This window comes from Eleutherodactylus coqui, chromosome 5 (assembly GCF_035609145.1).
Source record: "Eleutherodactylus coqui strain aEleCoq1 chromosome 5, aEleCoq1.hap1, whole genome shotgun sequence".
Taxonomy (NCBI): Eukaryota; Metazoa; Chordata; class Amphibia; order Anura; family Eleutherodactylidae; genus Eleutherodactylus; species Eleutherodactylus coqui.
The window spans coordinates 223,906,986-223,929,764 of NC_089841.1; the positions used below are offsets into that span (position 1 = coordinate 223,906,986).

General features: G+C 43.4%; 1 protein-coding gene across 3 annotated transcripts in view; it reads right to left on the bottom strand.

Annotated features, from left to right (window-relative positions):
* Nucleotides 1–22,779, bottom strand: part of MPDZ (multiple PDZ domain crumbs cell polarity complex component) — a 136,836-nt gene that overhangs the window by 99,792 nt on the left and 14,265 nt on the right. For all 3 annotated transcript variants that reach the window (XM_066604271.1, XM_066604270.1, XM_066604269.1), the window contains exons 2-12: nucleotides 22,080–22,117; nucleotides 19,286–19,452; nucleotides 17,600–17,818; nucleotides 15,784–15,923; nucleotides 15,410–15,623; nucleotides 11,943–12,071; nucleotides 9,105–9,314; nucleotides 7,584–7,698; nucleotides 5,526–5,614; nucleotides 2,815–3,004; nucleotides 589–672 (exon numbers count right to left, since the gene is read on the bottom strand). In XM_066604271.1, the coding sequence (XP_066460368.1) occupies nucleotides 589–672; nucleotides 2,815–3,004; nucleotides 5,526–5,614; nucleotides 7,584–7,698; nucleotides 9,105–9,314; nucleotides 11,943–12,071; nucleotides 15,410–15,623; nucleotides 15,784–15,923; nucleotides 17,600–17,818; nucleotides 19,286–19,452; nucleotides 22,080–22,095 (1,573 nt within the window). In that variant the 5' untranslated portion in view covers nucleotides 22,096–22,117. The remainder of the gene's footprint in view (nucleotides 1–588; nucleotides 673–2,814; nucleotides 3,005–5,525; nucleotides 5,615–7,583; nucleotides 7,699–9,104; nucleotides 9,315–11,942; nucleotides 12,072–15,409; nucleotides 15,624–15,783; nucleotides 15,924–17,599; nucleotides 17,819–19,285; nucleotides 19,453–22,079; nucleotides 22,118–22,779) is intronic.

The window sequence follows — 22,779 nt, forward strand, 5'->3', positions numbered from 1 at the left end:
TCAGAGCTGGACAACCTCTTTAAGCAATTACTCTACCATACATCAATGATATTTCAGTGAACATTTAACACAATCTTCTAATAGCAATTTTGAGCGGACTAAAATCTATTATTAATTCATTATTAATAAAGAAGAAGCAAAAAATGTGAAAATTGTACAGAATGTATTAGTTGAATCTTCCATGAATATCCCATTTTATAACATAAAAAGACCATACAACACAAACGTAGTAGTTTACGATAAATGGGCAATAGTTCCTAGAATTTCCAAAGCACTTGAAAATAATTTCTTCATTTCTTAGCTACACACTTCATTCAAACACGATCTAAAATGTGATAACACCCATATTGTCATTCTTTACTTTACATCACAAAGAAATAATACCGGCATATGTACTTTTTTGAAATGGCTCCAAACAGAGATGTGGGTCAACTTTTTTTTCCCCTAAATAAATTCTTTAAATAAGCTACAACTGTCAGATGCCAGAGTATAGTTAGAAGGAAGATCTAAGGGACAGCTGGCCAACTCTCCCACTGACAGATTGCTACAGAATGCTTTTTACATGTAGCACACGACGGAAACCGGTACCTGTTTGTACGCTTTTTCCTTTTGATGCGGGCTGTTTGACAGTGGTACTGATCACGGATAGCGGTTGAGTTTTCTTAGTAGTTTCTGTAAAATAAAGTATATGGCATACATGAAAGTAATTCACAACAGGCACCGACATATGAACTGTATTACATTCGACAACTATCATTGCAGACCTCTATCCAATGGCAATAATGGAAGGACGAAGAACAGTACAGTATACATGTGAGGCTAGGTTAAACTGGCCCTACACACAGCATAGATGTCATGACTGTGCGGTCCCCTAGTACCCCATATAGAGCACTTTTTCCTCTTCCTTAGTCCATGCCTCATAAATTCAGATCGTTCTCTTCTTAACTCAGCACGACTTCACATTTCAAGACGCGTTTTCACTTGCATACAGTACTGGAAAGTGGAATTTGTCATTCGACCAACCTTTAACGAAGAGCAGAAGGCCCTCACGTTGATTCAAACACAACACTTTCAGTCCTGCTTCCTAGCCAATCAGTTTGGAAAGCACCATAATGAGCATACGATGGGCGCTTTCAACGGTGCCCCAAGCTCTTCATTGTGTAGTATTAGATTAGTTTTAAAAAGTTTTTCCTGGACTTTGCGGAGTTCAACAAGATATAGATTCTCACTTTTTAGGTGGTTATTCCGTCCCTGAAAGCATCTCTTAGAAACCTCTATTGGAGACACTCCTGTTCACTTAATTAAATTAATCTTGTTATTTGTATAGCTTATTCCGCATCGCTTTCAGGTAATTTAGTTATTACCCGTCACCAAGCTGAGTACTCATTTTACTGACGTCGGAAAGATGGAAGGCGGAGTCAGCCTTGAGTCGGCTACCTGAACCAAGCGGAGATTAAACTTGCAACCTTCAGGTCGTGAGCAAGGACTTAGGACTGCATTTCTGCTGCCTTAACACTCCAAGCCACATGAAGTATAAAGCTATGGTTACACAGTGACTCAGGCCATAACACAGGTCACATGGCCAACAATCACAATGTAGCCCTGTGATCTCGCAAACTAATAGAACTCAATGTAGTTGTGTTGCGACTCCACAACAAACTGCCACCACCACAACCCATAGAACACAAACAATCAAATCTACTGCGATCTATAGGTCACAGTAACTTTTCATCCATCAGACATATGAAAAATGTTCTATATGCTGAAGTGACCGGCGTTCTATAATATTACACTAAATATTACATATTGCATTCAACTACCTCTATGCGTCGCTTTGGCTTTGGGCTTTAAAAAACAGGGAACAGTAGAAGTTACTACTAACGACATTGTTTGAAATTGGTGGACTAGTAATATACATCTTCTATGCGGATCTATATTCAAGTTACAGGAAATAGAAAAAGTTTAAGGAGTTTTGCTGACATGTCTGCTGTACGTATGTATCTGGGTAGTAGTTTGGGAGAAACTTGCATTTTTCTTTAGTAGCAGCCAGAAACACTGAGCTAGTCCTGAATATTCATGAGCTGCTGCTAGGCACACCCACTGTGCCCTCCAGCTGCTGATTGACAGCTCACTCACTATAGACAGTAAGTAGGTAGAAAGCTGTCAATCAGCAGCTAGAGTGCTAATAAAATGTACATTTCTCTCACACTACTGCCCAGATATATACAGTGGACAGATCACTGCAAAAAAACAACTGGTGACAGAGTCCTTTTAAAAGGAATTTCCACCTATAATGGAAGTTACTATTACTACTATTACCATCACCGTTATCCTTGTGAAGTCTCTTTTATCCAGACTTGTAAAATGATATTGAGACTCCCTATCCCTTAGGCTTGACATCACTGTGTAAGTAGACAATTTTTGTCACTGAAAGCACTAGGAAGGCTTGCAACTGGAATACTAGACTGTAAAGATTGTTGGTTTGGTTGTCACCCAACTTTCCCAGAAGTAACACAAGAAAACAGATAAACACAACTGAAGAACTCTGAGTGGTCTGTCCTGAACTAGAAAAAAGGCTATGCTGTATTCTTCCAGAAGCATGCATGTCCACAGGCCACTGTCTGCTATCACATCTTATCCCCATTCATGTGGATCGAACTGAACTGCAATACCAGACACAGCCTGTGGACAGATGAGGTGCAGTTTCTACAAACACAATTTTTTTTTTTTAACTGTGCAGACCTTTAACGAATTTTAACGACCACTAGGGTATCCTACAGCCATCGTCAGAAACAGTTTATCTCAACGTTTTACCTTGATCACTCTCTACATTTTCTATTGCCACAGTTTGGTCAGTTGATCTGCCGCAGTCTTCTGTCCGATGAGTGATGACATCTTGCTTTTGTGTCCTCCTGACTAATGTTAAATGGACAGTCTGTCCTGTGTGACGCAAAACTTCCACAGCCTGCTGGTTGGTGTAACCCTGGAGATTGGTTCCATCAACCTACACAAATTTGATAAAATTGATTTTAGTAGCAATAAATGTTAATGAAGTTTGGACATACAAAACAGATTGATGTCCAGATGATTTTTTATTCTGCTTTTAAATAATTTTTGCTCTTTTGCATAAAAAACAACGCACCTCTTAAGAATATATCATACCATCTGTTTTACGCTACACAGCACATAATGAGGAGACACTTAGTAATAGATTGTGGAGAAAAATAAAATCATGCTACCTTCACACAGTCTTTTAATAACAAATTGCCTGCGATGTAACGCAAAAATAGCAAAATAATTATCGTTTTTTATTAAAATGATGCAGTGTTATGGCATGTGTCCATTTAGTAATGTTGTTTCCTAACCCTCTCACTGCCAAGGACATAACTCATACATCCTAGAAAGAAGGCACTTCAGCAGCCAAGGATGTATAAGATATGTCCTTGCTGTTAATGACTCTCTCAGGCTATATTGCACCAACAGCAAGGATCTTTGCTTTAAAACAAGACCAAGATTGTAGGTCTAGCAACAATTTAGCCTGAGAGGACAGGTTAAAGTGGGGTAGGCATCTATCAGGCTAGATCACAGCTAAAAGCGGCAATCTTGGCCTTGTTTTAAAGCCAAGAATCTAGCCTAAACTACTGCAAGTTGAAGACCCCTGTTATGGTACTCTAACACCAGTAACATTAGTTTTGATGAGCTTCAGGAGATGTGTGTGTTGCGTCCAAAAAAACTGGAGCAAAAAAAAGGAGCAGTTTTACACCAAACGGAAAGCAGTCTTAGTTAATTCATTAGTTTTAGTGACATACAGGGTTACAGTTTGCATAAGGAAATGGAAAATTATATACCCATATAATCCTCTATTAAATCTGCATTTTATGATATTTTGACATTTCTTACACTTACACACACACACACACACACACACACACACACACACACACACACACCTGTGAACATAGCAACAGGTTGGCAGATTACATCTTAAGGAAGCATTCACACGGCCGACAGTGAGTCGAGCCTGAGATTTTTGGGCGCAACCCGCATCACACAGAACATAGACACTACGTTCCTGTTTTGTGCAGGACATGTGCAAGACTTGCATGAAAATAGAACATGCTGTCATTCTTCAATCTCAGAGCAACGCTGCAAGAGAAAAAATAAAATAAAAATCAACCATGTACATACACTTATTAAAAATAATGGGTTGTATTTTTGGGCGCCTCACAGCGCACAAAACTCACATGATTGTCTCGCCCGTGTGAATGCCCCCTAAGGTACCTTTATATGGGACGATTATTGCCCGAATTATCGTTGGAAACAGCAAATTTGTGCAAGAATAAAGCCGTGTAACAGCAGAAAGGGGACTGAGCAATTGCTCAGTTGGTGGAGTTGCTTGATATTTAAGCAGAACTAAAAGCCAAGCAACTATCGGCCCGTGTGAACACTTAATCTTTATGCGACTGCCCGTTTACAGTGAATGGAGGCGGACAGCCTGCAGAACGACTATCACTCCTATATAATAGCACAGGAGCGCGAACATGGTTCACATGGTACACTGAGCTCGAACATGTTTTTTTTCCATGCTGTGATTTTCGAGCGCTTTCTGGTTTATTTTGGCACGTTGTCCGCTTTCAGGAAATGTAGAGAGATTACGGTGAACTTTTCACGGTGTTTATAGACTGTTAAAAGCTTTGAAGCTTCTTAAATGTTTAAAATTCTCCAGTTTAAAATCAGATTTTTGGTTTCTCACAGTTCTGGTGATTTTATGAAGATATCTGCATATGCGGCATGAATGAATTTTGCACATCTAATTTTTTGCCTAGGTCAAACTTTTAACCACTCATATTACTTTGATAGCCACTAATTATGACACTGACACAAAATTGCATGAAGGTCCCTGTGTATATAAAGTGCCGAGAGGCCTTTTGACAACGTGCAAGGTGTCTACTACCTGAAGATATATGGAGTACGGGGGTTTAGCATTTTTATTTATTTTTAATTGCGGTTTTATTTGTACTTGCTGCAGCATTTTAGAACAAACACAATTTAAAATCTGACTCGAAGTGGAGCTCCGAGTCTAACAGACTCAGTGCTCTGACTTCTCCCCACCCGCAGCATGTTGACTGACAGCTCTCTCCCTATACACAAGCAGGGAGAGAACTGTCAGTCAACATGCTGTAAGCGAGGAGAAGCCGGAGCCGACCACCTCTGACTCGGAACTCCGTTCCTAATCAAACTTTAAAAAGTGTATTTATTCTGAAATGCCACAGCATTGCAGACCACCACGGACTATACAAAGGGCAGTAGGCATACCTGTCCCGGGATCAGGCTGCCCTCTACACTACTCTCAGGATAAGTCATCAATAGTTTAGCAGGGGGGCTACATAGCCAACTTATTTTTTGGGCTGTGACTTAAACTGCAATTGTTAATTGTTCAAGTAGAAGCCAATATGACAAGAATAATCACAATATCTTACAACCAACTTATGCGTTACAACACGCTATATATAATTCATACGTACAGCAATGATCTGATCGCCAACATGAATCCTTCCATCCTGCTCAACAGCACTGCCTTTAGTGATGCTTTTCACAAAAATACCGGAGGGTTCTGTCAACAGGGAAACAACCAAGTAAGGATTTGTACTTTGTTCTTTTCGCCCCTTTTTGCCCTATTTGTTCTATTAGGATAGCGCCACTCTAAATGCACTATACCCATACAAAGAGAAAGAGGAGAGGTCCAATAGAAAGGAGAGAGGCGAGGTCCAATAGAGAGGAGAGAGGCGAGGTCCAATAGAGAGGAGAGAGGAGAGGTCCAATAGAGAGGAGAGAGGAGAGGTCCAATAGAGAGGAGAGAGGAGAGGTCCAATAGAGAGGAGAGGTCCAATAGAGAGGAGAGGTCCAATAGAGAGGAGAGGTCCAATAGAGAGGAGAGGTCCAATAGAGAGGAGAGGTCCAATAGAGAGGAGAGGTCCAATAGAGAGGAGAGGTCCAATAGAGAGGAGAGGTCCAATAGAGAGGAGAGGTCCAATAGAGAGGAGAGGTCCAATAGAGAGGAGAGGTCCAATAGAGAGGAGAGGTCCAATAGAGAGGAGAGGTCCAATAGAGAGGAGAGGTCCAATAGAGAGGAGAGGTCCAATAGAGAGGAGAGGTCCAATAGAGAGGAGAGGTCCAATAGAGAGGAGAGGTCCAATAGAGAGGAGAGGTCCAATAGAGAGGAGAGGTCCAATAGAGAGGAGAGGTCCAATAGAGAGGAGAGGTCCAATAGAGAGGAGAGGTCCAATAGAGAGGAGAGGTCCAATAGAGAGGAGAGGTCCAATAGAGAGGAGAGGTCCAATAGAGAGGAGAGGTCCAATAGAGAGGAGAGAGGAGAGGTCCAATAGAGAGGAAAGGTCCAATAGAGAGGAGAGAGGAAAGGTCCAATAGAGAGGAGAGAGGAGAGGTCCAATAGAGAGGAGAGAGGAGAGGTCCAATAGAGAGGAGAGAGGAGAGGTCCAATAGAGAGGAGAGAGGAGAGGTCCAATAGAGAGGAGAGAGGAGAGGTCCAATAGAGAGGAGAGAGGAGAGGTCCAATAGAGAGGAGAGAGGAGAGGTCCAATAGAGAGGAGAGAGGAGAGGTCCAATAGAGAGGAGAGAGGAGAGGTCCAATAGAGAGGAGAGAGGAGAGGTCCAATAGAGAGGAGAGAGGAGAGGTCCAATAGAGAGAGGAGAGAGGAGAGGTCCAATAGAGAGAGGAGAGAGGAGAGGTCCAATAGAGAGGAGAGAGGAGAGGTCCAATAGAGAGGAGAGAGGAGAGGTCCAATAGAGAGGAGAGAGGAGAGGTCCAATAGAAAGGAGAGAGGAGAGGTCCAATAGAAAGGAGAGAGGAGAGGTCCAATAGAAAGGAGAGGTCCAATAGAAAGGAGAGGTCCAATAGAAAGGAGAGAGGAGAGGTCCAATAGAAAGGAGAGAGGAGAGGTCCAATAGAAAGGAGAGAGGAGAGGTCCAATAGAAAGGAGAGAGGAGAGGTCCAATAGAAAGGAGAGGTCCAATAGAAAGGAGAGGTCCAATAGAAAGGAGAGGTCCAATAGAAAGGAGAGAGGAGAGGTCCAATAGAGAGGAGAGAGGAGAGGTCCAATAGAGAGGAGAGAGGAGAGGTCCAATAGAGAGGAGAGAGGAGAGGTCCAATAGAGAGGAGAGAGGAGAGGTCCAATAGAGAGGAGAGAGGAGAGGTCCAATAGAGAGGAGAGAGGAGAGGTCCAATAGAGAGGAGAGGTCCAATAGAGAGGAGAGGTCCAATAGAGAGGAGAGGTCCAATAGAGAGGAGAGGTCCAATAGAGAGGAGAGGTCCAATAGAGAGGAGAGGTCCAATAGAGAGGAGAGGTCCAATAGAGAGGAGAGGTCCAATAGAGAGGAGAGGTCCAATAGAGAGGAGAGGTCCAATAGAGAGGAGAGGTCCAATAGAGAGGAGAGGTCCAATAGAGAGGAGAGGTCCAATAGAGAGGAGAGAGGAGAGGTCCAATAGAGAGGAGAGGTCCAAGGAAAAGTTGTATTCTAAAACCTACTGTATAAGGAAGGTATAATGCGCAGAATGTACTTACCTGCATTTTTATCACCCACATAACCAGCAATAGTTATTCCTAAGCCCTGAGCATTCTTTGCTAGTTTGACATCAAAGGTTTCCCCACTTGTATCTATTTTCATTCCACCATTGCCCTTAAAAGAAAGGAGAACACAATGAATGTACTGAAATACAAAACTTAAAATAATCAGCATCAATCATTAGTTTAGAAGAGTTTTAACCCCTTCCTGAATGCGTAATGTAAATTTTTGCCAAGCAGTACTGAACATGTTTGGGGATGCTGATGGGCCAGTATGGCTGTAAGAAAAAAAAAGTGCGGAATCCCAGAATTGCAGGGAAGAGGGGGTGGGGTTGTTATCCTAGCTCACAAACAAAATGGAATAAACAGTGATCAAAAAGATATGTTTCCCGAAATACTACTAATGGCCATACACAAAACCTACCTTACGTGTGTATGGCATGCCTTTAACATTATTACATAATAAACTAACAAGAGACCTAGTTATCATTTCAACTTGAAGAGACAATTTAAAGTGCTTGTCAGGTTCTTTCAATATAAAGGGAGTCCCCAGCGGCGGCCGGTAATGAGACTGGAGCCACAACGCAAATGGTGCAAGAGGACGCTGTGGCTCTAAGGGCCACTAAGAAAGCGTGGATCGGTAGCTCGGACATAGTTTAGAGAGAAAGTTTCCAACCTGAGGACCTCCCTTTATTAGTTTACATGCTCTAATAGGATGCAGGATACAAGAGAACCCTTGTAACCACTTAAGTACGCGGCCATTTTTTCCTCCCCACTTTCAATAAATCCTAACTCTTATTTATCCATCAACATAGCTATCTGAGGGCCATGGCAACCGAACGGCACCTTGTTATATAATCTATCTTATGTAACGGCTGCACTTGGAACTGCTGCCTTGTCCCATTCACTTGAATGGGACAAAGCTGCAATTAATTAAAAAAACACTATAAAAAGTAAGGCTGGATTAGTGTAAAAAGTGTAAAGAGGCTGTGTGGCTCACAAAACTGCCACGGCCGCTTCCAACAGCTTATCAATGGGAGTCAGACCCCCAACATATCTAATATCAATAGCACACCCAAATTCTAAAAACATGGATAACTCCATCTACTTGGAAACAGCACAGATGACTATGGATGTGTTCACAACGGCATCAAAAGCTTCATTCAGAGCCTCCAGCACAGATCCAGCATGATCTAGCATGTTGTGTGGTAAAATGCTGGAGGGCCGAATGGAAAGCGAATGGACCCCATTAAAGTCAATGGGATCCATTCAGCACCGTTTGGTTCCATTATAAAACTGATCCGTTCAGCCAAGGGATTTGCCTTTCCTGCTCCAATAGCGGGAATCCCCATCGCAGATGAGAATACACCCTGTGGGGTAACTGGTATCAGCCGAAGCTACATCATAGCGACTGTATTACTAGAGAAGGGACAGTAGAATTCTTGTTTTCAGCAGCCATAACCATACTTGCTATAACTAAACTTCTTTCGATTGAATGTAGCATACAAGACAGATTCTAACCTGGGGTTCAGGTGCAGCAGATATCACTGGAGGCATCGGACTCCCTGCGGAGACCACTGTGGTCGGCTCCCCCAATGGGCCTCGGGCAACAACCAGCTTTACTTGATTTCCACATTGCCTCAAAACCTGGGCAACTTGTTCACTGCCCATGCCAGCAAGGTCCGTGTCTCCTATCTTTAATATGTGGTCTCCGCTGCGCAGCCTGCCATGCTGAGGTAAAGAGATAAAGTCAACAAATGGGGTTAGTGTTATTACAAGAGGGTTTAATAAAACTCTTTATTATAATAATATTTTACAGGTATAATTCACTAATACAAATTCTGCACCCCAAGGTTGCTTTTACCCAGGACGATCTGTCCGGCAACAGATGCCCACCGGGCCATCCCAGCGATGATCGCTCCTGTGCTTTTACACGGAAATGAGCATTGCTGACTGAATAGCGGTGGAGCGGAGCAGATTGTTCCGGCCCATCCGCCTCCACTCACAATAAGCAGGCAGTCGTTCATTAGTGAATGGGAAGAGACGTTGTTCAGTTTTCTACATGCAGAAACTGAAGGACGAACGAGATGTGAACGGGTTCTGGTTTGCAGTTCGGTCGGTGCGTGCATTTACTGAACGATAACTGTTCCGTGTAAAAACCCCTTTAGTCTCTATAGGCCATCCATCAGTGTGCTGGACCGACCGCTTACTTTCTCTCTGCAGTCTCTTCTCATAAACCTTAACAGCTAATTTATATCCCAGCAAAGTTTTATTTTTGATGAAGTCCTAAATTAACTCTTCTGCACTTTTCATCAGCCAAGTACTAAAAACCAAGCCTCACTGACTGAGACTAAGGTGTCCATTTAGATGGGACAAATGTCGGGCAAACGATACCTGACACTCGTCCCTGTGTGTCCTTGCTCCTGCACAGGAGCTAGTATCGCTGGCTTGCTCACAGAGCGGCCAGCATGGGTGCTGCAGGAGATTTCTCTCCTCGCTCCCCCCCCACCCCTCTCCACTGACTTAACATAGCGGCCGTTCAATACTGAACAGCTGCAATTTACACTGAACGCTCATCAGCCATCGTTCATGCTGCATAAATGTTGGACAATGAGCAGATCGCTCATAGTTCAGTGTAAATAGCAGCTATTCAGTATTGAGCAGCCGCTATGTTACATCAATGGACAGGGACGGGGGAGCCCTTGGAGAAAAATCTCCTCCAGGGTCCCCGCTGTGTGCCAGCGATACTAGCTCCCGTGCAGCAGCATGGCAGTGAGTATGCGCAGGGACAAATGCCGTCATCGTTTGTCCAACATTCGTCCCATCTAAATGGGGCTTTAGATTGCAGGGTCTATGCACAGTGATATGTGGAAGCCGCAAAAGACAAAAAAAAACAGTACAAAATTTATTAATCAAACTGTATTGCCTAAAATACATGCATTTTAATGAAAAAAAAACTGCCCCGGAAAGTGGCCATAGCCTTTAAGTCTGGGACTTCACAGGGTCACCAGTGAGTCCCATTAAAAATTGTGGGACTTAATATCAAATGAAAAAAAAAATTGCCAACGACCATAGTAAATCATAAAAAAAGTCTGACATTTTGTGCCATCTTACTGTAAGTTGTAGACAGTCCCATGGAGCTCAAGTCTGATAATGCTGGATTTTTTGAGATGCCCTGATGAATTTATGGCGCAGATTTCCTAATACTGTCTAACAGTTAGATAATGGAGACCTGGGGGCAATGTCAATGGGCGGATTTGAATTGCGGAATCTTGAAATGAAGTGCAAGCTGCCCATTCATAGGCATTCACAGCTGAATTAAAGCATACGGACTAGAGATGAGCGAGCAAATGCGGGGGGGGGGGGGGGGAGCGGGTGGGAGAGAGAGCTCTCTAAACTCCCCCCCCTCCGCCGCCCCCCGCATTTGCTCGGACAAGTATTCAGTTACTCGAGAAGACTGATGCTCGCTCAAGTATTTGCCTTTACCGAGCGTGCTCGCTCATCTCTAATACGATCCTTTGGGTGCGGAAATCATATCGAAGCATACTCCATTTCAGTGCAGTTCTTGCACAAATGGTTTCTATTGATGATCCAAGGCCCGTACTGATTCTGCAGGAAAAACATAACTCTACTGTACTTGTGCGGTGGCCCGCACTTGCACACAACCGCAGTAGAGTCAAAAAAGACGACCAGGACGGGTAAAGCAGGGTTCTCGGCCACAGGCAGGGTTAGATTCCACTGCGGGCTCAGACCTGCCCGTGGACATGAGCCCTTAGACTAGACCGTCTTAAAATGTGACACATTTATCACAGTGACTCTGCTGGATCATAGACCAGCGCATCTGTAGGCCGTCTACTCTAATTTTATACCACTTATTAGTTGGCTTAGTTCACACCAAATTTAGCGTCAAAATTTGGGTGCAAATTTTGGTGTATTTTTTTGTGCATGCTGGCCCTCTAAGCCATGCCCCTTTTGTCAGACATGGCGAAAAAAGTACCCAAGCGTAAGACAGTTTTCTGGCAGAATTTGTGCCATATAACTGCCAAACTGTGCCAGAAAACTGATGAATTTTCAACAGCAATTCAGCCCTAATTTTGTCCAAACGGTCATATAAAAATGACACATGTTGGAATTACTCAGAGTCAGCCAGGCTTTATGAATAAGCTACAAGGAAATGACTGCGGCGCTCTGCGGCACACTAGTGATGGACGCAGACTTGAATTATAGTCTATGGCATGTTAATACCTCTCCAAAGTGGAACAGAGAAGATGACGGGAAGAAAGAAAACATATTAGGATCCAACAACACAGCAGGGCTCTCCAACATGAGCAGGCGGGTTTAGCAATAAGGCACACATACCTGATCGGCTACGCCACCTGGCAGGATGGTTTTCACTATAACCCCCGTGGATTTTCCTCCAACAATTCCAAAGCCCAGACCGGAGCCGTCATTTACCAGTTCTATAGTTTCCACGTGCTGCCAATGCATCTGAGGACGCATGAAATAAAGAGATTGAAGCGTTACCGTCCACAAGCCAAAGAGATATTATTTACTTTGCCTAGCGTATAGCCCATTCTCTCAAGCAAGCTGACAAAAGTCCTGCTACCGCGGTCCAGTAACTGGTCTGTGCGGCTATGTATAAATAGATGTATCAAACAGAAGAGAAGCAAACTGGAGTGCAGGTCTTATAAAAATATATACATTTATTAACCCCTTAATGACGCGGCCCCCTTTTTTTTGCTGTTTTTTCCTCCCCTCTTTAAAAAAATTGTAACTCCTTCATTTATCCATCAACGTCGCTGTATGAAGGCTTGTTTTTTGCGGGAGGATTTGTATTTTTCAGTGGTGCTATTCAATGTTCCATATAATTAAATATGTTTTAAAAATTCTAAGTGCTGTAAAATGAAAAAAAAATGACATTCCGTCATCTTTCAGTGCGTCTTCTTTCTACGGCGCAAAAACTGCAACAAAAACGACCTGATAACGTTATTTACAGGTCAGTACGATTACTAAGATGCCAAACTTGTATAGGTTTTTTTTTACTGTACTACTTTTTTTTTTTTTCAAAGACATTTAATTTTTTTCAATTATTTTCTGCGATCATCTTGTGCGTGCAATAGCTTTTTTTTATTTTTCCGTCGACGTGGTTAAACGACGGCTCATTTTTTTCAGGATGGCCTGTAGTTTCCGTTAGCACCAATTCGCAATACATACGACTTTTTGGTCGCTTTTTATTGTTTTTTTTCTGCGAGACAGGGCAACTGAAAAAGTGCATCCTTGGCGGGGTTTTTTTTCCGGCCGACATTCACCGTGTGGGGTAAATAATGTGCTACTTTGATAGATCGGACTTTTACGGACGTGGCGATACCAAATATGTATTTTTCCTTTATAATTTTTATTATAGTTATGGCAAAAGGGGGGCGATTTAAACTTTTATTACTTTTTTTTTTTTTACAATTAATAAAACTTATTTTTTAACTTTTCTTTTAAGTCCTGGGGGACTACAACATGCGTTGCTTTAATCGCTCCTGCAGTACGACGTAATGCTGTAGCATTACGTCATACTGCATTCTGACAGGCAGCCTATCAAGCCATCCCCTTTCATACGGCCCCCGGCAGCCATGACACCTGCACGGCTCCTCCGATCTCACCTTGGTGGGTCCGTACAGGTCCGTACATTGTTCGGGGGATTTAAATGCCGCAGTCAGAACTGACAGCGGCATTTAAAGAGTTAATAGCCGCGATCGGCCGTACGGCCAATTGCAGCTATTGACCGCGGTTGTCAGCTGTAATAAACAGCTGACGCCCACGCTGTATGAAGAGAGGTCATCCCACGACCTTTCTTCATACATACCCTGACGCCCCAGGACGTAAATGTACGTCCTGGAGCGGGAAGGGGTTAAAAATAGCAAAAGTCATATCTAAAAAGACACAGAAATACAGACAAATATAAAAACACATTTAAATCAAATAAATCCGCACATAATGATACGAGTCCCAGACAGCATAATACAAATAGATGTATACCACTAGATATGTCCAGGGCCATAGCCATCAGTGCAGCTCCAGTATAACCCCCATCCAAGGGGATGGAGTAAAGAGCATATCACAGATAATGCAAAGAGTTTTAAATACCTATAAATGGTGTACGGCATTGTTACCCAACTCCAGTCCTCAGGGACCGCCAACAGGTCATGTTTTCAGGATTTCCTCAGTGTTGCACAGGTGATGTAATTATTACCAGTGCCTCAGACACGGCAACAGGTTTTCTTACCATAGGATACCTTGAAAACATGACCTGTTGGTGGTCTCTGAGGACTGGAGTTGGGGACCCCTGGTTTAGGCTCCCCTGAGTCCCCCCATAATGTGGGGACTTGACCCCGGACGCATGTTTCCGACCAGCCTTCCTCAGAGGCTTTTGTTAAGCTCCATATAAATATATGTATAGTAATTGTCAAGAAATTGTTAAAAACTGGTAATCTGAAAGGCTTTCCTTGGTTTTCCAGAGCTTAAACACTGAAGGCCTATCTTCAGGCCATTGTGGGCACCCCACCCACTCCAGGCAGGGCCAGGTACTGCAATTCAGTATTACTCAGTTCCAGAGCTGCTTCTCTGTGCCCGAAGTTCAAATACTGATGGCCCAAGGATAATGTTTAAAGCGACCCTCCAGTCCTGGACAAATAAACAATGACGGTCGCATCGCTTCTCTGACTACTTGAAATCAATGGGAGCTGGGCCTGTAATTACAAGCGTCAGCCACTACACAGGGTTCGGAGCAGCAGCTTCCAATCCGACTCTGGTGTATCCCGGTACTAACAGGAGACACTGCCTGGAAAACTCTAATACAAAATGTATAATGAAACAGTAATTGGTAGAAACTATGGAAGAATAAAGGGTTTTGCTTACATGCACCACGTAACAAATACTTGCCATACTACTACATACATATGGGTGGTTTCACGGCTGCCCTTGAGGTTTCACTTTCCTACTCCGTTTGGGGAGCAGGGAAAGGGGAATCCCTGGGCCGAATGGCTGTGTCTTAGAATGGAACAGTACGGACCCTATTCTAGTCAATGGGGTCCGCTCGCTTTCTGCTCAGACTTTTAGCCTGAAGAAAAAGCGCTTTTTCGACCGGATCAGTGATGGAACCTTCCCAATGCAGATGTTTCAGGTCCAATTATACATTCTTTTAACCCCTGGGTTTATGAACTTCAGCTTCCATGCTGTAGGAAGAACTTCGCTGTAGAGAATACAAATCTAATATTAGTTTTTCAACCTGCTGAAATAAATTCCTGGTAGGGATTTGACGATGTTGTGCACACATAGGCACACACTTAGGGGCCTCAACATGTGAAGAACGACCAGATTTCAGATGCTAATCTTCCAACATATGCGTAAGGCCCAATGTCCATGGGCGGATTTGAATTGCGGAAGATCCGCAGTTCAAGCTGCCCACAGGGAACCATGGGCGTCTGCACTTGAATTTTGATATGCTCCATTTTAGTGCGGTTCCCGCATGGATGGCTTCCATAGAAACCAATGAAAGCCGCCCGATCCGTGGCCCGTACTGCGCATGTGCAGTGGCGCAGAGACCGATGCTTCCGCACACATCCGCAGTACATACCCGGACAGGTACGCAGGGTTGCCAGCCACGAGCAGGGTCTGATTCCGTTGCGGGCTCCCTCATGCGGAATCCGACCCGCTCGTGGACATGAGGCCTAAAGCAATGTATGTTGAAATTCTGTAATTTCATCTAGGCCAACATCAGTTACCCATGATATGGCTTTTGCAGACGTAGGTTAATGTGTGAAGAATGAACTACTCACAGGGCTTGAGAGTGCAGACACAGTGCTGGCATCAGAGGGGGTGCGGGATACCATCGGGCTAGCTAGCTGGGGTAATGGTCCTCTTGCTACCACCAGTTGTACATAGTCTTTGGCCCTCTGCAGTAAGTTAATGGCTTGATGATGTGTAATGGTCTGATCAAGAGGCTGATCGTTTATGGAGAGAATCTGATCAAACTCCTTCAACCTTCCATCCCTGAAAAGAAGTATATAAAGTTATACAGGACTGACAACCCTACACTGCAGTCTAGTTGTAACTCCAGCTTTCTGTACAAACCTCCCCGGTGTAATATTCACCTAGCAGGGCTTTGCAGACAACACATGTTTCGCAGCTTCAAATTAGAGAGAAATCTCACCTTTGAGTAACACTTCCTTCCTGTATTTCCTGAACAAATATCCCAAGTTCTCCTCGGTTCTCGCTCTTCAGGCCAACAACGCTAAAGCCAAGGTTACCACTTGCAGGCTTCACCATGTCCAAGATTTCAATCTGACGACCCTGTACAACAAAAGGTTATATGAGGTTTACAAAGAATATACATTATATACTATGCGTGTATATACTTATACATCTTTATATGTATATATTAACCCCTTAATGCCACAGGACGCAAGTTTACATCCTGGCTGGGGTGGACTTAACGCAACAGGATGTAAACTTCCAACGGGAGTCAGCAGTAACCGATAGCCAGCCTACCACTGCAACAGCGGGGTGCGAGAACTTCACTCCCTGCTCTTTATCCCTTACATGCTGAAATTGATGTACATCACGGCATGTAAAGGGTTCACAGAGGGAGTGCACAATGTAATCGTGGTGGGCTGATGGGTTGCCATACAGTGGTGTCCAAGCCTGCCATGGACTGCGATCGGTATTGTGAATGATAAGTACAGAAGTACTGGAATGCATTATCATAGCAATCAAAGCTTTCACAGTTCAAGTCCCCTACAGGGACATAAAAAATATGCATAAAACTAGTTTGTTAAAAAAAACAAAAAACTCCATTTTTGAACACTTTCCCATTTGTATAAATAAAAATGTAAACATTTTTTTTTAAAAACCCACTTAAAAATAATTTTGGCATCATCATAATTAGAGATGAGCGAGCATACTCGATAAGGCAAACTACTCAAGCGAGTAGTGCCTTATTCGAGTACCTGCCCGCTCGTCTCTAAAGATTCGGCTGCCGGCGCGGGTGACAGGTGAGTTGCGGCGGTGAGCAGGGGGGGAGCATGGGGGGGGGCGGGGGTAGGGGCGAGGGAGAGATCTCCCCCCCCCCCCCGTTCCTCCCCGCTCTCCCCCACCGCTCCCCGCCCCCTGCCGGCACCCAAATCTTTTGAGACGAGCGGGCAGGTACTCGCATAAGGCACTACTCACTCGAGTAGTTTGCCTTATCGAGTATACTCGCTCATCTCTAATCATAATCATACCAGCCAGCAGAAAAAAATGTATCATGTAATTAATTTATGCTGCATGATTAACGCTGTAAAGAATTAAAAAGAAATAGTAGAATTAATGTAAAATATTTACAATACACTAAAAGTACGAAAAATGTTACCAATAAGGACCACAATTCACCACATAAAAAAAAAAAAAAATCAAACCCTTGTATAGCCTTGACGACTGGAAAAAAAAAAGTGATGGCTTTTGATGCAAATCCCCGTAAAAAAATCATTGAGTCCTTATGGCCAAAATAAGCCGTGCTCCATTCAATCGGACGTCACTGTGGGTGGGTGCAGTGAGCCCCCAGTGACAAGGTGAGGGGGATATGCTGCCCCATTATCAGGATCAGAAGGGGTCTCAGTGGTGAAACCCCGACCAATCAGACTTTTACCATCTATCCTATGGATAGATGATTAAAGTGTATTCTGATACAATCTCTTTAATGACTGGCCATATATGTTCAATGACACCAGAGATTGGACCCCACATCATACATGTATGGCATACCCTTTACTTGCACCATAGAATGTGAATGCATGGGGATGTCAGCCGAGCTAAGTCAGGCAGGTAAACCATTGTTATGCGACTACTTTTTAATAAAATATCAAATATCATGGACTTGTTACTTCATGACGTCACCTACACTTCACTATTTTCTATATGTTAACACATTTTGATGAATATCCCCATAAGAAAAGAAAACTCAGTGCCTCCAGAAAAAAATAAATACATACTTGAGCCATTCGTTTGATGATTTGGTCAAAGTCCTCATTGGCTGGTTTTCCATTGATCTGAGGAAACGAAGATGATGCAAAAGTTTCCTCGGAGTTAAACTGACTCCCATTTTGCTGGGCCAATGGGTACGGCTCCGTCTGTGTGGACAGAGAGCTTGATCCGAATGGAGAAATCTGTGCAAACTCCGTTACTAATGATCCCGTTGGGGTCGTATTCACCTGAAATGAAAAGTTACAATCAAATTGGACCCTCTGAACATCCCATTACTTTCAACTCGACTTCTCTTTCTGGGTTTCACTCCTGCCTTTAGCTAAGCAGGCTGAATCTGAATACAGAACTACAACTCCCAGCATGCCGTTTTGCAACAACTGGGGTGCAGTTTCTAATTACTAAGACAACAGTTAAGCAAATCAAGTTTACAGATACATAACATGTCCCTCTCAGTAGACTGAAGCACGGTTCTTCACATTTATAATTGAAAAGGCATTTTCGAGATAAAAGATAAAATAACATTCAAAAGTAACATATTATATAAGTTTCAGATTTTGCCCTATACTTTCTTATTTCTAAAAATGTAAGGGAAAACAAAAATCTAAAAAAGAAAACTATGACATATATCTGGTGATTACTAATTAAAGGGGGTTGTCAGAGTATAACAAAAGTTTTTGTTTTTTTTAATGGCCGGACATGCTGTAAAATAGCAAAAAAAAACGAACATCAATACTTACCTCTCTTCTCCCCAGGGAATTAGAGGACGGCTCTGACGTATCTTCCACTGTCAGCGCTGGCTGAAAGTCGGATGACTGCTGCGGCCTCTCATTGGTCACCTCCTATTCTCCTGGCATCAGCGCTCAACATCTTGGGTGCCATGATACCCGGAGTTAGGAAGTATACGCTGCAGCTTCTTGATTGGCTGCAGCAGTCACCTGACTTCCAGCCAGCACTGATAGCAGAAGATTTACCAGAGCCACTCCAGGGGAGGCGACTATCAATTCTTTTACTATTTTATAGAATACACGGCCATTTTTTAAAACACTTTTTGGATTTTGACCCCTTTACGGAATTCTTCAATACATGTTAAAGGAGCCGTTTAGCGCCACTTCTGATTGACATGTCATACAAGTGCCACTAATGAGTGTTTTGCATCTAGGAACACAATGTATCATAGGCACTTTCAGATGAAAGTTACAAGAAGTACAGAAACCTCTGAAATAAAGGGGTATTCCCATCTCAAATATTTACCATGGCATATCCACAGGATATACCATAAATGTCTGATAGATACATGTCCACCCTTTATTTTGGAGACCCTGATGTGTCTCCAAAATAAAGACCCCCGAGCTGGCTCATTTCCACAGCCACTGGCTGCCATACACAGTTTCCGTAACTCCCATTCACTTCTATGGGAGCTACAGAAACAGCACAGAACCATCAGCTCAGCTGCTCCCGACTCCCTTACTGGTGGTGGCTGCTGCATTAGGCTAGCTATTTCTACCCCAGTCATGATGGACCGAGGTGAAGATATCCTTTTGATTGACTTCAGTATGAAGTACACCTCTATACCGGGAGCAGGGTGCAGAAACCTTGTTTTATTGTTAAGTGGAAGCAAATCCTGCTGATCGGGACACGATCGATTTGACATAGCCAATGAAGAGGTGAATTGGAGATCATGCAAAAAGGTTTACCTGCTCTCTTATGTGGTGGATTGAAGACTGTAGGTTTAAAATTTGGTTGAAGAGAGGACTTTGTAAGACAGATTTTAACAAACACAACTTTTCCTCATTTGCTATATCCCCACGATCTCGAACCTTGGTCTGGAGTCGGTCTACTGCCTGCAAGGCACGATGGGTATCTGCAACGGAGAGTAAATTCAACATGGCGTTAGGGAACAAAGCAGAGTTTAATTCAAACTTATAATCAATTTTACTAATTAGAGCCCATGGTTCCGTCCAGACTTCCAATCTGAATGCAGTTCTTGGAATGCCGGTACAGAAAGGCTGTGAACTAGAGATGAGCGAACGTGCTCGGCCACGCCCCTTTTTCGCCCGAATACCGCGATTTTCGAGTACTTCCGTACTCGGGCGAAAAAATTCGGGGGGCGCCGTGGCGGCGCGGGGGGTTGCAGCGGGGAGTGGGGGGGAGAGGGAGAGAGAGAGGGCTCCCCCCTGTTCCCCGCTGCTACCCGCCGCACCTCTCCCCGCCCCCCGAATCTTTACGCGTGAGTACTGAAGTACTCGAAAATGGCGGTACTCGGGTGCGTAAGTACTCATTACGAGTACGTTCGCTCATCTCTACTGTGAACCCAACCTTATGTGAGAGAGTATTTATTTAAAACCTTGAGGTCTTTGGCATGTTCCTTAGCCCGCTCCCTCTGTCAGATCACATAGACGGAGCTCTCTCCATCTGTCGGGCTGTTTAAATGCCACTTTCAACATCTAAATTGTTAACCGCTGGGACTGCAGTTATGTCCGGTCCCGCCAACTGGGAGATAGCTAGCAAACACACCGGCAGCATATAGAGCTGTCTCACCTTCTAAAACATATCCACGTACATGAGAGTTGGATGTCACCAAGGGGTTCAATCATTCCTGAACAAGTTTTGCAGTGTGGCATGACTGCTGAAAAAGTTCTGAGTCTCTAGAGAATGCGGTTACCATGAAGTGTACTTGCTATGCAGCAATGTTTAGGTAGGTGGTACGCGTCAAAGTAACAGCAACATGAAGACCTGCACCAGCTTGCTTTCTCACCACTGTGCAACCTGCTGCCATCTTTTCCCCCAGGCATGCGACGTGCAGGCCCCGAGCCATCCACATGATGCAAAAGATTCATCAGACCATGCCTCCTTTTTGCGTTGCTGTGCGTCCAGTTCAGGTTCCCACATATCCACTAAAGCCACTTTTGTTGGTGGACAGTGGGCAGCATCGGTACCCTGAATTTTTATTTTACTTTGTCGCTTTTTTTAACTTCTATTTGTAGCAATTTTTTTTTTTTTTTTACCATCCATGTCCCTTATCATATAAGACCTTCCACTTTTGCTCTATGTAGCATGGGAAAGGGAAGGCTGAAGCGGTGAAAACAAAAAACGCTTCTTCCTTCTCCTCCAGGTCTTCAGCTTGAGGTTTTAATCATGTGTTGTACATACATCTGCTAACGGCCGGCATTAAAGTCCAAGACCAAGCGCCGTATATTTACTGCACTTAGTCCTTAAAAGGTTAACAGGAGATACAATATAAAACATGGACTAACACACATAAGACGCTCTCAATTTTAGCAAATCCTTCTTTAACAACAATTCTGGAGTATCTTTCCTTAGACCTCTGAGTCATATTATTCTGCATGGATGTGGCTCTACATAGTCTGACACTGTCCACACAGCCTAAGGCCTAATGCCCACGGACGGATTTCACCACCACTATTAGGTTCTATTGTACCTAATAGCTCAATGTACACGCTCCGGAATACCACCGCGGAATTCCGTGAAAATAACCCGCGGCATGTCCTATTTGCTGCAGGTATATGCGCGGACGGTTTCAATTGTAGTCAATGGAAGCCGCCCGTCACACTATACTTCCGCGCCCCTACCACGTCATATGACGTTGCCGGCGAATCATGTGACACTGGCGGCGTGTCATAGAACATTGCTGGTGCGTCATGCGCTGTACTGCGCATGTGCGCCAGAGCGTCATGCCGGATTTTGCGCAGCAGATCCGGGAGGTAAGTATAGGGTGTTTGGGGGGCGCCGTGACGGACTCTGCTGCGGTATTCTGCTTTCAGAGCCCATCACGGCCGTGTGCATAAGGCCTTAAAGGGGTTGTCCCAGCAATCAAAAGTTACAATCTAGCCACAGGATAGATGATAAATGTCTGATTTCTGGGGGACCCCACAATTACTACAAACGCACCAGAGGATCGCATTTTCACAGAAGTGATGCAAGGCGCTTTTGAATGAAAAACCCCTTACATCAATGTGAAAAATCGCACGTTGGCAATTGCGATATTGGGCTGGGATTCTCGGCACAATAGCACACTCGCCCGTGAGCCTATATCAGACAACACTGTATATGGTTTACACTCTCTGTACCAGCAGCCTATGATTTACAGCGCTCATTCACCCTTATCGCCACATTCCACGTCCGTTCCCGTTCTGCCCCCGTACTCAGGAATGTAGGCATTCAGCTCATTAATACACAAAGTTTCAAGCAGAAAACAGAATCACTTTGTAATAACCAAAGGAAGTTTAGTACGGTGTGAGCCAGGACTTTGTAATAACCAGTAACACCACAACTTCCAGCTACAGAACAGCTTACTTTGAAGGTACTTACTAGATTGTACAAAGATGTAGAAAACCGTAAACGGACATTATATAAAACATGGAAAACAACGATTATCAAAGTATCTGTTTAATATCTGGTCTGTGAAGGGTTTTATGGGCAGCAGAAGACTCTTAGAAATAGCTTAACACAATAAGAGAAAGAACGCACCAAAAGTTTCCAGCATGGTTGTTCAGAGGATGAGCTTCCTGAAAGAAAAAAGATATATAATTAGTCTTGAGATATGGGCTAAATGTCTCAATTTACAAACTCTTAGATTGCAGTAAGTGACTTTAGGAATAGGATCCACCTTAAAACTATAGGAATTGTCAGTCTCTGGTCTTACCCCTTTAGACTCCATTCACATCAGTGTTTTGTGTTTCAGTTTTCCTGTTCCATCCTAAAAGTGCCTTAAAACCTGCTGATTCCACTGGTAATACTGACCAATAGCAGCACGTCTCATTTTCAAGTTTTTTAACCCCTTAGTGACCATTTTTTTTCGTTTAAAAAAAAAAATCGTAACTCCTTTATCAATTTATCCATCGACGTTGCTGCATGAGGGCTTGTTTTTTGCAGGACGAGTTGTATTTTTCAATGGTACTATTTAATGTACCATATAACGTACTGAAAAAAAATTTTAAGTTCTAAATGGAGTAAAATAAAAAAAAAAAACAACTGAAATTCCGTCTCATTTCTACAGCGCACAAACTGCAACAAAAATGACTTGATAATGTTATTCTATGGGTCGGTAAGAGTCCTACAATACCAAACTTATGCAGTTTTTTGTTTTTTTTGATGTACTCTTTTTTTTTTCCGAAAGACATTTCATTTTTTTTTATTATTTTCTACTGCCATCTTCTGCACACAATAA